This window comes from Vombatus ursinus, unplaced genomic scaffold, assembly GCF_900497805.2.
Source record: "Vombatus ursinus unplaced genomic scaffold, bare-nosed wombat genome assembly UNPS02014909.1, whole genome shotgun sequence".
NCBI classification, from domain to species: Eukaryota; Metazoa; Chordata; class Mammalia; order Diprotodontia; family Vombatidae; genus Vombatus; species Vombatus ursinus.
In genome coordinates this window covers 18,006,623-18,020,000 of record NW_020954687.1, presented here as the reverse complement: position 1 = coordinate 18,020,000, position 13,378 = coordinate 18,006,623, and the positions used below count along the sequence as shown (strand labels likewise).

Genomic DNA, 13,378 nt, shown 5'->3' with positions numbered 1-13,378 from the left:
AATCTATATAATACATATAAATATATATACATATATGAAGTTATGTAAATTAATTTTAACTGGCTCAGTTCCTTCAATAAAACAATTAACATAACGTACAAATGTAGCATGGATGTAATTAGTAGTACCCTTGGATTTAAGGTATATATTTAGTATCATGTAATGACAATTCAAAATGTTTTTGTTTTTGGAGGCTTCATCCCTTCCTTGAACCTAACAATTAGTTTCTTCAAGTTGACCAGATAACATAACACTAAAGGATTTATATAAATTTCGATACATAATCCCTTTTAGCTTACAGATTTGTGCTTGATACATTGATTCACACCACGAATATCAAAGGGTGGATGGCTGCAGTAGATATGATGGCCTAATTCATCCAAAGGTGGCTCTGGATCAGATGTAGCAAACTGGGCAGCATCCTCAATCTCTTTCCTTACTTCAATATCAATTTCCTTTAATTCTTCAACACTGGCAAGGTTGCTGTGCACCATCCTATCTTTGTGAAGCATGATAGGGTCACTCTTACTCCTCACTTCCTGAACTTCCTGCCGAGAACGATAAGTGACACCAGGGTCACTCATGCTGTGTCCATGATAACGATATGTCTGTAGTTCCAGCAGTATGGGGCCCTTTCCGGATCTAGAGTAGGCAGCTGCAAATTTTGCTGCCTCTCGGACACACAAAACGTCCATACCATCTACCCTTATTCCTGGAATATAGTCTCCTCTTTTGTAATAGTTAGTGTTGGCTGCTGCTCTCTCTACAGAAGTTCCCATTCCGTATCGATTATTCTCACAGACAAAAATACAAGGCAACTTCCACAAAGCGGCCATATTGTAAGTTTCAAATATCTGACCCTGATTAGCGGCGCCGTCTCCGTACAAAGTGAAACAGACTTCCTCTTTTCCCGTGTACTTACAGGCCAGGGCAACGCCAGCTCCCACCGGCACCTGAGCCCCGACAATGCCGTTGCCCCCGTAGAAGTTCTTGGCGTACATGTGCATCGATCCTCCCTTGCCTTTCCCGCAGCCCCCTTTCCGTCCCGTGAGCTCGGCCAGGATTGCTCGGACCGAAAGTCCACGGCCGTAGGTAAAGCCGTGAGCGCGATAGGCTGTAATCACGTGGTCCGAAGGGTTTATAGCGGCCTCGATCCCCACACAGCACGCTTCCTGACCGTCGTACAAGTGGCAGAAACCACGGATGATCTTTTGCTTGTACAGCTGGTCTGCCTTCAGTTCCATCCGACGCACAGTCTGCATGTTCTTGTAGTACTTGAGTCCTTCGTCTCTAGTGAGAACTGCTTGGACGGGAGGGCCCTCCTCCAGACGATGAAGGGAGCATTTCTTAATATCAAACGAAGCTTCGTTTACAAAGTTACGGGCTGCCAACAGCTCTCTTCCCGGCGGTTTTGGGGAGGCGCTCCTCAGCACGCGGGAAGCCACAGGGAGCATTTTCGGCAGGCAGCGGTACCCCGAGAGTGAGCAGAGGCCTCGGGGTGACCGTTGGCCGGTGGTGGATTGCGCAGAAGGGAACCGTGCCCCGAGACCCTTTCTGGAGCCCAGCGGGGGTGCGGAGTCTCCCCTAGGTTCGATGGGGCTGTGGAAATTTAATTTGAAATAGGGCCAGGATGCCAACAGCTAGAGTTATTCTCAAAATATCACGCACATATTAGCTGCAGCCCTCATTTGGCAAGTGGAATATGCTATTTTGAGCTATATAGGAGGAAAAAAAAAAAACCTTTTCATGTACATTTGTCTTCACAATTTGGTTATAAGCTTTTAAAGAAACTTTACAAAGCTTTTAAAAGAACTCTTTTAATTATCCCTATATCTTTCGTGATAATTGCCACAAACTCTTGCATTTGGCAGGTGCCCAGTCCTGCACTGGTCAGAATCTAGACAGTCTTTCTCTGCCCCAATCCCAACTTCGCCATAAATCTGGATAAAATAAAATTTGAATTTGTTCTAGAATTATACTTTTTTGGAGGTATGTTTTTCAGTATATAACTCTCTTTTTAAAGAGAACTGATTTTAGGAATGAGACCTATAATCAGAGGTTATTTCTATTTAGAGAAATAGGGTAGCATTTGATTAATTGACTGGTTTCACTTTTGTCTCTGTATGCCTAAATCTTAACATAATGCTTAGCACATAGTAGGCATTTGATAAAATGCCACCCCAGGACTCCTTATTGCTTCTAAAATAAAAATGTAAACTATTCTATTTAATTTTTAAGTCACTCACAGTCTGGCTTCAACGTATCTTTCCAGATCAATGGACCTCAATCTCTCTTAGGCACTCTGTAATTCAACCAAATTGTCCTCTTTTCTTTTCCACACAGATGGATGACAGCACTCCATCACCTGTCTCAGTGCCTTTGTACTGGTCATCTTCATGCCTAGAATATACCCCTTCTTCACTGACACAACATAAAATTGTTTTGTATCACATCTCTTCAAGATGCAACTCAAATAGTATCTTCCACATGGATCTGCCTAATTTCTAGCACCCTCTCTCCCTCACTACAATACTTAACTACCTATTTTTTGTTTACATTTATTCCCTTTGTATCTAGTTTCTATGTATACAGTATATATATACATATATAGATAGATAGATATAGCTATAGATATAGATATATATACACACACTTGTTATGTCACTCCATTTCAATGTAATTCTCTGAAGAGTAAGGATTGTTTAATTCCTTATACTTGCATCTCCAGCTTTAGCTTTGTACTTAGCATACAGTAGATGCTTAATATATGCTTGCTGATTGATGAAGATAAATTTAGTCAATGAATATTTATTTATCCAGTACCTACTGTGTGCTAAGCACTGGGAGCAAAAGACAGTCCCTCCCCTCAAGGAGTTCACAATCAAGTTAAAGGAACATCAAGGGCAATACCATCTGGAAGAGCTAATGTGGTCCTTGTCCTATTCCCATGAGTTATTTTGAGAATTCAGGTTTCTTGGAGAAGTGCAGAAGACTCTTTAGCAGCCCCAACTGAATTTCACTTCAAAGATAGTCTTAACCACAGGGTGTCACTAGTGCTCCTGTGCAAACAAGGAAGGAGACATGTCTTGCAAGCTTTTGTACTACTGTGAGCCCTTTATGGTTTTACAGTCTTTCTGCAGGGTGAAATATAGGTTATCATTTAGCTTCCAAATGAAGTTGCACTAATGTTTAGATACAAGAAGAACCTCATGTTTCTCAGCAGAGGTAACTCAGAATATGGGAATATTTGTCACCAATTAGCAGGTTGCAACCTGTCTATAAATTAGTAGATGAGTTCTAGAGATATGTCTGAGGCAGGAAGACATTAAATGATGACCAAGGTCACACAGTATAGGTCAGAGGCAGGATTAAAATATAGTTCTTCGTGATTACAAGCCCCAAACTTGATCCATTACATCATAATACTACATTACATAAATCCATACACACACACATACACACACACTGTTGTCAATGAAATGGTGAATTAGAAAGGAAACAGTTAAGTGCAGAAGTAAAATCTCTTAAGTAAACTTGTTTGATAATGTTCTCATTTTTAAGATACATAAGGAATTAGTTTATATTTATATGAATAAAAACAATTTCCCAATAAATAAATGATCAGGAGATAATAGGCAGTTTTCAAAAGAAGAAATCCAAATTACCAAAAGTTATATGAAAAAAAAAATTGCCAGATCACTAACAGAGAAAAGTAAATTAAAGCAACTCTGAGGTTCTACATCATGCCTAATAGATTGGCCAAGTTAACAAAAATGGGAAATAACAAATGTTAAAAAAGCTGTGGGAAAAGAGGCACATTAACATAGCTGTGAATTACTCTAGTTATTCTGAAAATCAGTTTGAAATTAATGCCCCAATGTCACCAAAATGTACATACCTCTTGACCCAGTTATCTTACCACTAGGCCTAAAACCCAAAAGGATCAAAGAAAGAAGAAAAGATATATATATATATATATATATATATATACACACACACACACATACACACACACATAAAAATAGTTATAATAGATCCTTTTTTTAATTAACAAAAACCAGTAAAACAAAGGGGGACATATCAGTTAAGGAACGGCTAAATAAATTACAATGATTTAGTGGAATACTATCATGATTAGCTTGGTTTAGAAAAATCTAAGAAGACTTATATGAATTGATGCAGAGTGAAATGAGCAGAACCAATTTGCACAATACTATTAAAAATATCAACAACTTTGAAAGATTTAGAAATTTTGATTGATTCAATGACCAATAATGATTCCTGGGCATTGATGAAGAAGCGTGATTCCCTATTTCTGACAAAAAGGTGATGGATGAAAGATGCAGAATAAGACACACGTATTTGGATGGAGGCAATTGAGATTTTTTTTCTTAACTATATATATTTGTTACAAGGAGCTTTTTTTCTTTCTTTTGTCTTTAGGGTGGGTGGGAGGGAGAAAAAATGTATTTTTTTAAAAGAAAGAGAACAAAAATAGTAATAAATAAAAGTTTAAACAACCTAAAAAAAGTAATTGGTATCATGATCACTTCCTCCCAATTGCTAGTGTCATAATATAAAAAAGTTCACTTTGTAACAACTTACATCAGCAGTCAACAGATTATGAATTATACCAGTACCATTCTACACTAATCACTGAATGTGCTGTTTATTCACAAACAAAATTCTGGGAGAGTTGGAGAGCTGGCATCTTGTTAAAATATTTACTATATTTAGGAATGTTTGTTAATTTTCTATTCCATGTAGTACTTATCTTCATATCTTTTTGTATGGAAGGGATAAGTATAACATATTTCTTAGCACCTCAATTCCTTCAGGACCACTTATTTTCTCTGCTTTGCAGTTTATCATCCTTATACTCAAAGGAAAAAAAATAGCTTAGGTGTATAACAACTGATTCTGAGGTAGTATGACCTTGTTTAAGTCAAGTCTATTTGTCTTATGTAAGATTTGAGATGTTCCTCATAAACACTGTGTCTTCATAATGATTTAAATCAATCAAAAAGAATTCAAACATCAATGATTTAGTAGTATGGTGAGAGGAATATCTATCTATATATCATATCTACATACCTATCACTTGACATCTATCTACCATCTCTCTTTCTCTTTCTCTTTCTCTCTCTCTCTCTCTCTCTCTCTCTCTCTCTCTGTTCTCTCCCTCCCCACCTACTTCCCTTTCTCTCTTCATCTATCAATCTAATTTGACTGAAAACATAATTTGACTAAAAATGATGCAGGAGTGTAACAGCAACGAGAAATTATGAACTGGGGAAGAAATAAGGAAAGACTCTCTCATTCCTTAGAGGAACAATAATAAATGGGGAATATTGAATATGCAATCAGATTCAATAACCACTTCTGTTGGTTTTGTTTAACTGCTTCCTTTTTAGGAGGAAAGGCTTACTGGTTAATAGTGGTGATGAATCCATAAATGCCTGTGATACAAAACAGAAGGCAACAATATACCTTTTTATGTTAATTATACTTGGAAAGCTACAAAATGGGGGATGCTAGGTGGGGCAGTAGATGGAGTGCTGAGCCTTAGGTTAGGAAGAAGAGAGTTCAAATGCTTTCTCAGACACTTACATGCTAATCCTGAGCAAATCACTTAAACTCTGTCAGTTTGTCTATCCATCAAATAGGAATAATAATAGCACCTACATCTCAGGGTTGTTGTGAGGATCAAATGGAATAACATTCGTAAAGTTTTTTTTTCAAACCTAAATGTTCTATTGTAATTGCTAACTATTACCAGCAATAATATAAATTGAAGACTCCTATTGTTGTCACATAGAAAGAGAGAGTGTCTCATTAGTAAATACGAAAGCGAGGTTTATAGGGAACAAAGAACACCGTTTTAGCACAGGCAATTTTATTAACATAAGAAAATACAATATTTTTATGGTCTTGGTCCTTAGTTAGGAGGAGTTGGTGCACAAGTATTAGAGTAAGCCACATCACTAGAGTCAACACAATATGATGGATTTTTTCATTCTAGTGGAATACAAAACTTAAAAATCTTTCAAACTAGTATTATTCATTTTTAGGAAAAATACGGCATGTGTTAGGAAGAAATTGACTTGAGAAGGCTATAATACATTACAAGATGATCTAAGGTTATTTTTAATCACTAAAGTAAAGAGATAAGATACTCAAAATAAAATTAAACAGAAATAAACTTTGCATTTCCAAGTGGTAAAATTAAAGGAGATTTTAGGAAACAAAGGTAAATTTTAAAACTACGAAGATTTCCAAATTAAAAAAAAAAAACAGTGCAATTGCACAAAGCATTTCAAATCAAGAGCAAAAAACAAATCAGGCCAACCAAAAGATAATTCAGGGAGCAGCTTATAAAATACTACAAAGTCAGTAATGAGTGGAGTTTTATATACATCAGAGGTTGAAAACTACCCAGGAGATCATTTGATGATCAAGGCACAAAAACTCACAAATGAAAAAACAGATAGCTTGCAGATTAAATGAATTCTTTGCCTCATTCTTTACTAAGAAATGCATTAGGGATATCCTCGGTCCCAAATTATCTTTCAAACCAAAAGGGTCAGAGGTAGTAGATCAAACAGTAATAAATGCATAGGATGTTCTAGAATTAACTGACAAATCAGATATAGATAAATCATTGGGACCAGATGGCTTCTCCCCAAGAGCTTTGAAAAAATTTATGGATGAAATTATGGAACCATTGGTTAGAATGTGCAATCTGTCATCATAATCATCCCCTGCATGAGTATGAATCTAAGTCACAAGAAGGATTCCAGAAGGGATTTTGGCAAAGACAGACCCTTCACTCTAAGAGTACAATGATCCAAGTCTATAAATTCATGAAGTTGGTGGATAGGATGAACATGGATTTATTCATCTAGTTATTGATGAATATTATTAAGACAAGTACAAAAAGTTACACCCTTTGAAACCTGACGAAAATGAAATTTAGAATAAATAAAAAGGAAATGTTTCTTTTCCTTATAGGGAGAAACCTTAGGGAATTTGCCTCAAGAGTTGGTGCAAGTTAACATGTAATTATGTTTCACATGTAAAAAAGCTTTAAGTCCATGGTTGATTTAAATAAAACCTTATGACAACAATATTTCCTTATGTCAAATTTAATTTCCAATTATCATTTTGTATCTATTGACCCTAGTTCTGTCCTCTAAGGCAGGGTAGAACAATGCCAATCCCTTTCAAATCATAGCCCTTTAATATTTGAAGATGGCTATTATGTTCTCTCTAAGTTGTTTTTGTTTTTGTTTTTTTTGTAAGTTGGACAACCCTATTTCCTTTAATTGATTGTCATATAGTGTAATCTTGGAGTACTTCATCATCCTTTTGATGTTTCAATGTACAACCTTTCTCAAACTTTCTAAAATATGATGAGCCAAAGTGATTACAATGTTCTGTTTGTGTGTATGTTATAAACATATACACTTATATACACAAATACATACTATATATATATATATACACACACAAACAAATCTGTGTGCATATAGATGTATATACCTGTGTCTATGTATCTACACCCAAGTACATATAGACACATATAAGTGTGTATGTATATATATATGTATGTGTATGTATTTATGTATTATTTGTATGCTGAACACCCTCATTTCCTTTATTTTATTTGTTTATTTATTTATTTATTTGTCTTTTGGTGAGGCAGTTGGGGTCAAGTGACTTCCCCAGGGTCACACAGCTAGTAAGTGTCATGTGTGTAAGGTCAGATTTGAACTCAGGTCCTCCTGACTCCAAGGCTGGAGCTCTATCCACTGCGCCACCTAGCTGCCCCAAATTTCTTTTAACTGTCACATGGAATTATCTTGGAATTCTTCATCATCCTGCTGATATTTCAATAGACAAACATCCTCAATGTCCTTTCTAAAATATGGCGAGCCAAACTGATAATGATGTGTATATATTATATTCATATACACATATGTGTATATTCATATACACATATCCATATACTGTGTATGTATGTGTATATGATATATGTGATATATATTTATATATATACACACATATATTTGTTCAGTCATTTCAGTTGTGTCTGACTCTTCATGACCTCATTTGGAGTTTTCTTGGCATGGTTTTCTTAAAGTGGTTTTTCATTTCCTTCTCTAGTTCATTTTACAGTTGAGGAAACTGAGGCAAACAAGATTAAGTGATTTACAAGGGTCACACAGCTAATAAGTGTCTGAGGCTGATTTGAACTCAGGTCTTCCTGACTCTAGGCCCAGTGCTCTATCCACTGTGCCATCTAGCTGCTTATATATAAGTCTACTTATATATACTTATTTCTATACAGCCATGTGTATTTTCCAAACACAACAAAAATTAAAAAAAAAAAAACACAAATTATCCCTGACTCTGTGAATTGACTGAATGGTCTATTATCTAGCTTTGGGGCAATATTGAAAGAACCATTGTTCTCAAGATGAATGTAAAACTGTGATCTCTGACATTCTCTGTTTTTCTCTTTCTCTCTTTCTTTCTCGCTCTCCCTCTCATTTACTTATCCATTATCTCATTTAGATGTGTTATTTCATTAAGGTATGAGATTCCTAATTAAAAAAAAAAAACAAACATTCCTTCAACCCATGCTAATCATCAACTTCTCTGAAAATTGCAATCTTAGAGGGTTTCTGGAGGGCACTGAAAGATTAAATAATTTCCTGGTTACTTATAATATTACTGCTATTAATGACAGCTAGTGTTTATGTAGAACTTTATGGGGAACAAATTCCTTTTTCCTACACTATCTTGTTTCTCTCTCATAAGAATGTTTTTGAATGAGTACTATGGTTTTCTCATTTTTCACAGTATACAGAAACTAAGAGCAGTTAAGTGAGTTGCCCGCTGTGTCACAGGTAGTAAGGGTCTGAGGTAGGACTTAAATCCAGATCACCTTTGCTTCAAATCTGGAACACTAGAATAATCCTAGTAACATATTGAAGTTGAATCTATAAAAATATCCACATTTTTTTATATAAATTTGTCCAACTGTGTTTCCCCATCTTGTGTTCAGTAAGTGATTTATTAAACCCAAGTATAAAGTTTATGTTTACCCTTATTACATGCAATTTTATTAGATTTGTCCCAGTTCTTTATTCTGTCAAGGCATAATGTCCAAGACTAAGGAGGTTGTACCCTTCTGGATCATTGCCTTGTTATGAAAGAGAAGTGTGTGTAGTTCAATGAAGCTAAGAGCTAAAATGTCTAGGGTTACCCAAGACAGGTCAGAGTAGAGAGTTGTGACAAAAGGTGATCCACTGGAGGAGAAAATGGCGAGCCACTCCAGTACCTTTGCCAAGAAAACTCTATAAACAGTACCAAAATTTTAAAATGATGACATCAGAAGACGAGCCCCAGGTCCAAAAGTGTTCTTTGGGGAAAAAATGGAATACATCTATTAGTACTTCCAGGGCTAATGAAGAGGCTGGGCCAAAACCAGAAAGAAGCTCAGCTGTGTATACATCTGGAGACAAAAGGAAAGTCTGATGCTATAAAGAACAATATTGCATAGGAACCTGGAATGTAAGATCTATGAACCGAGGTAAGCTGGATGTAGTCATATAGGAGTTGGAAAAATTAAACATTGATATCTTGGGTGCCAGTGAACTTAAAATGATGAGAATGGGTAAATTTAATTCAAGTGATGACTACAAATACTACTGTGGGCAAGAAATCCTTAGAAGAAATGGAGTAGCCCTCTTAGTCAATAAAAGAGTGGAAAAAAAAACAGTACTGGGGTATAATCTAAAAATAATGACAGAATGATATCTGTTTGAATCTAAGGCAAACCTTTCAACAGCACAGTAATACAGGTCTGTACTCCCAAAGTTGATCAATTCTATGATGACCTACAACATCTTTTAGAAATAAAAACCAAAAACCAAAAACCAAAACAAAAACAAAAGACATTGATTCATTATAGGGGATTGGATTGCTAAAATAGGAAATAAAAAGTTATTTCAATAATGGGCAAGTTTGGCCATGGAGTGGGGAAGCAGGGCAGAGACTAACAGAGTTTTGTCAAGATATCTTGCTAGTCATAGCAAAACAAGATTTTTCAACAGCCCAAAAGGCAACTCTACACATGGACATCACCAGATGGTCAATATAAAAATCAGATTGGTTATATACTTTGCAGCCAAAGATTCAGATCATGAGATTCTTATTACAAAATTCTGACTTAAATTGAAAAAAGTAGGGAAAGCCATTAGACCATATAGGTATGACCTACCTGACATTCCTTATAAATATGAGGTAGAAGTGATGAATAGATTAGATTTAAGGGATCAGATCTGGTAGGTATAGTGCCTGAAGAACAATGGATAGAGGTTTGCAGTATTGTAACAGGAGGCAGTAACAGAAAACATCTCAAAGAAAAAGAAGAGCAAGAAAGCAAAATGACAGTCTGGTGAGGCTTTATAAATAGCCAAGGACGGAAGGAAGGCAAAAGGGAAAGGACAGAAGGAAAGAAATAGTCAACTGAATGCAGAATTCCAGAAAATAGCAAGGAGAAATAGGAAAGTTTTCTTAAATAAGGAATGCAAAGAAATAAAAGAAAATCTCTTCTAGAAAATTAGAGATATCAAGGAAACATTTCATGCAAAAATGGGCATGATAAAAGATAGAAATGGTAGAGACTTAACAGAAGTAGAAGGGATTAAGAAAAAAAGTTGCAAGAATATACAGAGGAACTGTACAAGAAAAATCTTAATATCACTGATAACCATGATGGTGTAATTACTGATCTAAAGCCAGACATACTGGAGAATGACGTCAAGTAGACCAAGTCAAGAAGCATTGCTAACAATAAGGCTAGTTGCAGGGGTGGGGAACCTGTGGCCTTCTAGGTCCTTGGGTGAGGCCTTTTGGCTGAATTGACTTTTACAGAACAAATCTTTTTATTAAGTGGATTTTTTCTGTGAAGTTTAGATTCAGTCAAAGGGCCACACTTGAGGACCTAGAGGGTGGCATATGGCCTTGAGACTGTAGATTCACCACCTCTGGGCTAGTGGAAGTGACAGAATTCCAACTGAGCTATTTAAAATCTAAAAGATGATACTGTGAACGTGCTGCACTCAATATGCTAGCAAATTTGTATAACTCAACAGTGGTCATTGGATTGGACAATGCCAAAGCATGTTCATATTACTGAACAATTGCACTCATTTCACATGCCGGCAAAGTTATGCTTAAGATTCTGAAAACTAGGACTTCAGCAATATGTTAACTGAGAATTAGAAGAAGAGTAGACTGGTTTTCAAAGAGGCTGGATTATGGAGAAAGTAAGGGAGTTCCAGCAAAACATCTACTTCTGCTTCATTGACTACAATAAAGCATTTGACTGTCTAGATCACAACAATATGTGGCAAGTCCTCAAAGAGATGGGAATACCAGATCATCTTACTTGTCTCCTAAGGAACCTGTATGCAGATCAAGAAGCAATAGTTGTAGCCAAACATGGAAAAATGGACTAGGTTAACACTGGAAAAGGAGTATGACAAGGTTGTATGTTGTCACCTTATATAATTTATATGCAGACTACATCATGTGAAATGCCAGGGAATCAAAAGGCAAAATGAAGGTTGCTGGGAGAAATATCAACAAATTCAGATATACAGATGATACCACTCTGATGGCAGAAAGTGAAGAGAAATTAAGAAGCCTCTTGATGACGTGAAAGAAAAGTGTAAAAGCTGAAGCTTAAGATAAAAAAAAACCAAACAAACAAACAAAAAAAAGAAAACTAAGATCTTGGTAACTGGTCCTATCACTTCCTGGTCAACAGAGGAGAAGAAATGGAAGCAGTGTCAAATTTTATATTCTTTGTTTCAAAGGTCATTGGAGTTGTGCTAAAATTTATCTGAACTAAAAAGGAAACTGAGGACAAAGTTACTGAGCCATTTATGATTTAATTTGCAAAGCTAGCATTTGCATATCAAACCAAATCACTTGACTCCTCAGAGGTCAGAGACAAGAAGTGATTTACATAGATGATTTTTATAACAAAAAAGATGAATTGAAAAAAATGTACATAGAAACCTTTTTTTTAAAACATAATTGTATTGAACAAGGCAAGTCAGATAACTGATGGTGACTTTGCACAGCCCTCCCTCACTTAAATTCAATTCACTTGCATGTTATGGTATCACCTCCCTGATGTTTTGGTCCTTGTCAAGAACTAAGGACAAGCAACAACAACAATCTAAATGAAAAGAACAACACCACAATTAAAATGAAATTATCTTTAATTATAATGACCAAGCTTGATTCTGAAGAAAAGATAAGAGAATGAATCTTTCTCCTTTTCCATAGATCTGGGGAAATAGATGTGGAAGAAAATTCTGTTCATTTAATGCAGCAATCAGAATGAGGGTTTCCTAGGTCCAGTGGGTTTAAAACAAAGGGACATTTTATCAGTTTCTCTCAATGCAGTTTCTTTCAATTACTTCATTTTGTGGCAGTCTGGGATCCACAAAAAGGAGGGGAAAGTAAAAGACATAGAAACAAAAGAAAATGATTAAATTATATCCGGTACAGTCAGCTGGAGATGTCAGTAGAATGCCGTGGACATACAAAACTGTGTCTATTTTGGTATGTAGGTGATGCAGTTTCCCATCACTGTCATCATCGATAGCAAGTAGGACTTCAGCAGCCCAGATAGAGGAAGTGTCTTGAGAGGTTGTTAATTCTACCCCTACTTGTGAAATAGAGCGGCTGAAGGGTATCCTCTTTCTCTTCCCTTTTTCTACTTGTTCCACCAATGTTAGCAGAAGGGGGGAAAGTGCTCTATTTGGCAGCAGTATTGGTCATATTTTGTAAGTATGGTTCTCTTTTTTTTATAAATGAGTCCATTCCCTTGTTTTGGAGTATCTAATTATTTGATATAAGAGTATACATGGAGGGATAGATAAAAAAAAATGCATTCAAAATTCTGTTCTAGGATCTTCCAATTCTAGTGTGGGAGGTTAAAAGATCTCTCTGCTGGCTATTGAGTTGCAGGGTAGTTTTATGAATGATCCAATAATTTTCTAAGCAGTACTCTATTGACTTGAATTCAGGGCTCATTTAGATTTCTCCTAAAGAAATGAGATATTAGGGCATAGGTCTTCTGAGGGTGTGAACCCAGGTCGTAGAGGCTAAAACTTCCCCCTGTTAACTGAAGGGAGGAAAAGTGAGAATAGCATCGATCCCATAGGAGCCACAGAGAAAACTAACATTGCATCTGCATATATTTTGCAGTAATAAATATCAATTCACCTATATTCCTCATGGTGAAAAAGGATAGGACTTTAGATTACAAAATTCTAAGATGCAAAATATA

The 13,378-nt window shown here is 36.0% G+C and overlaps 1 protein-coding gene across 1 annotated transcript in view; it reads right to left on the bottom strand.

The window, feature by feature from the left end:
- Positions 1–290: 290 nt before the first annotated feature.
- Positions 291–13,378, bottom strand: part of LOC114029082 (pyruvate dehydrogenase E1 component subunit alpha, mitochondrial-like) — a 39,701-nt gene continuing 26,613 nt past the window's right edge. The window contains exon 3 of the mRNA XM_027843420.1: positions 291–1,640. Coding sequence (XP_027699221.1) covers positions 291–1,640 — 1,350 coding nt within the window. The remainder of the gene's footprint in view (positions 1,641–13,378) is intronic.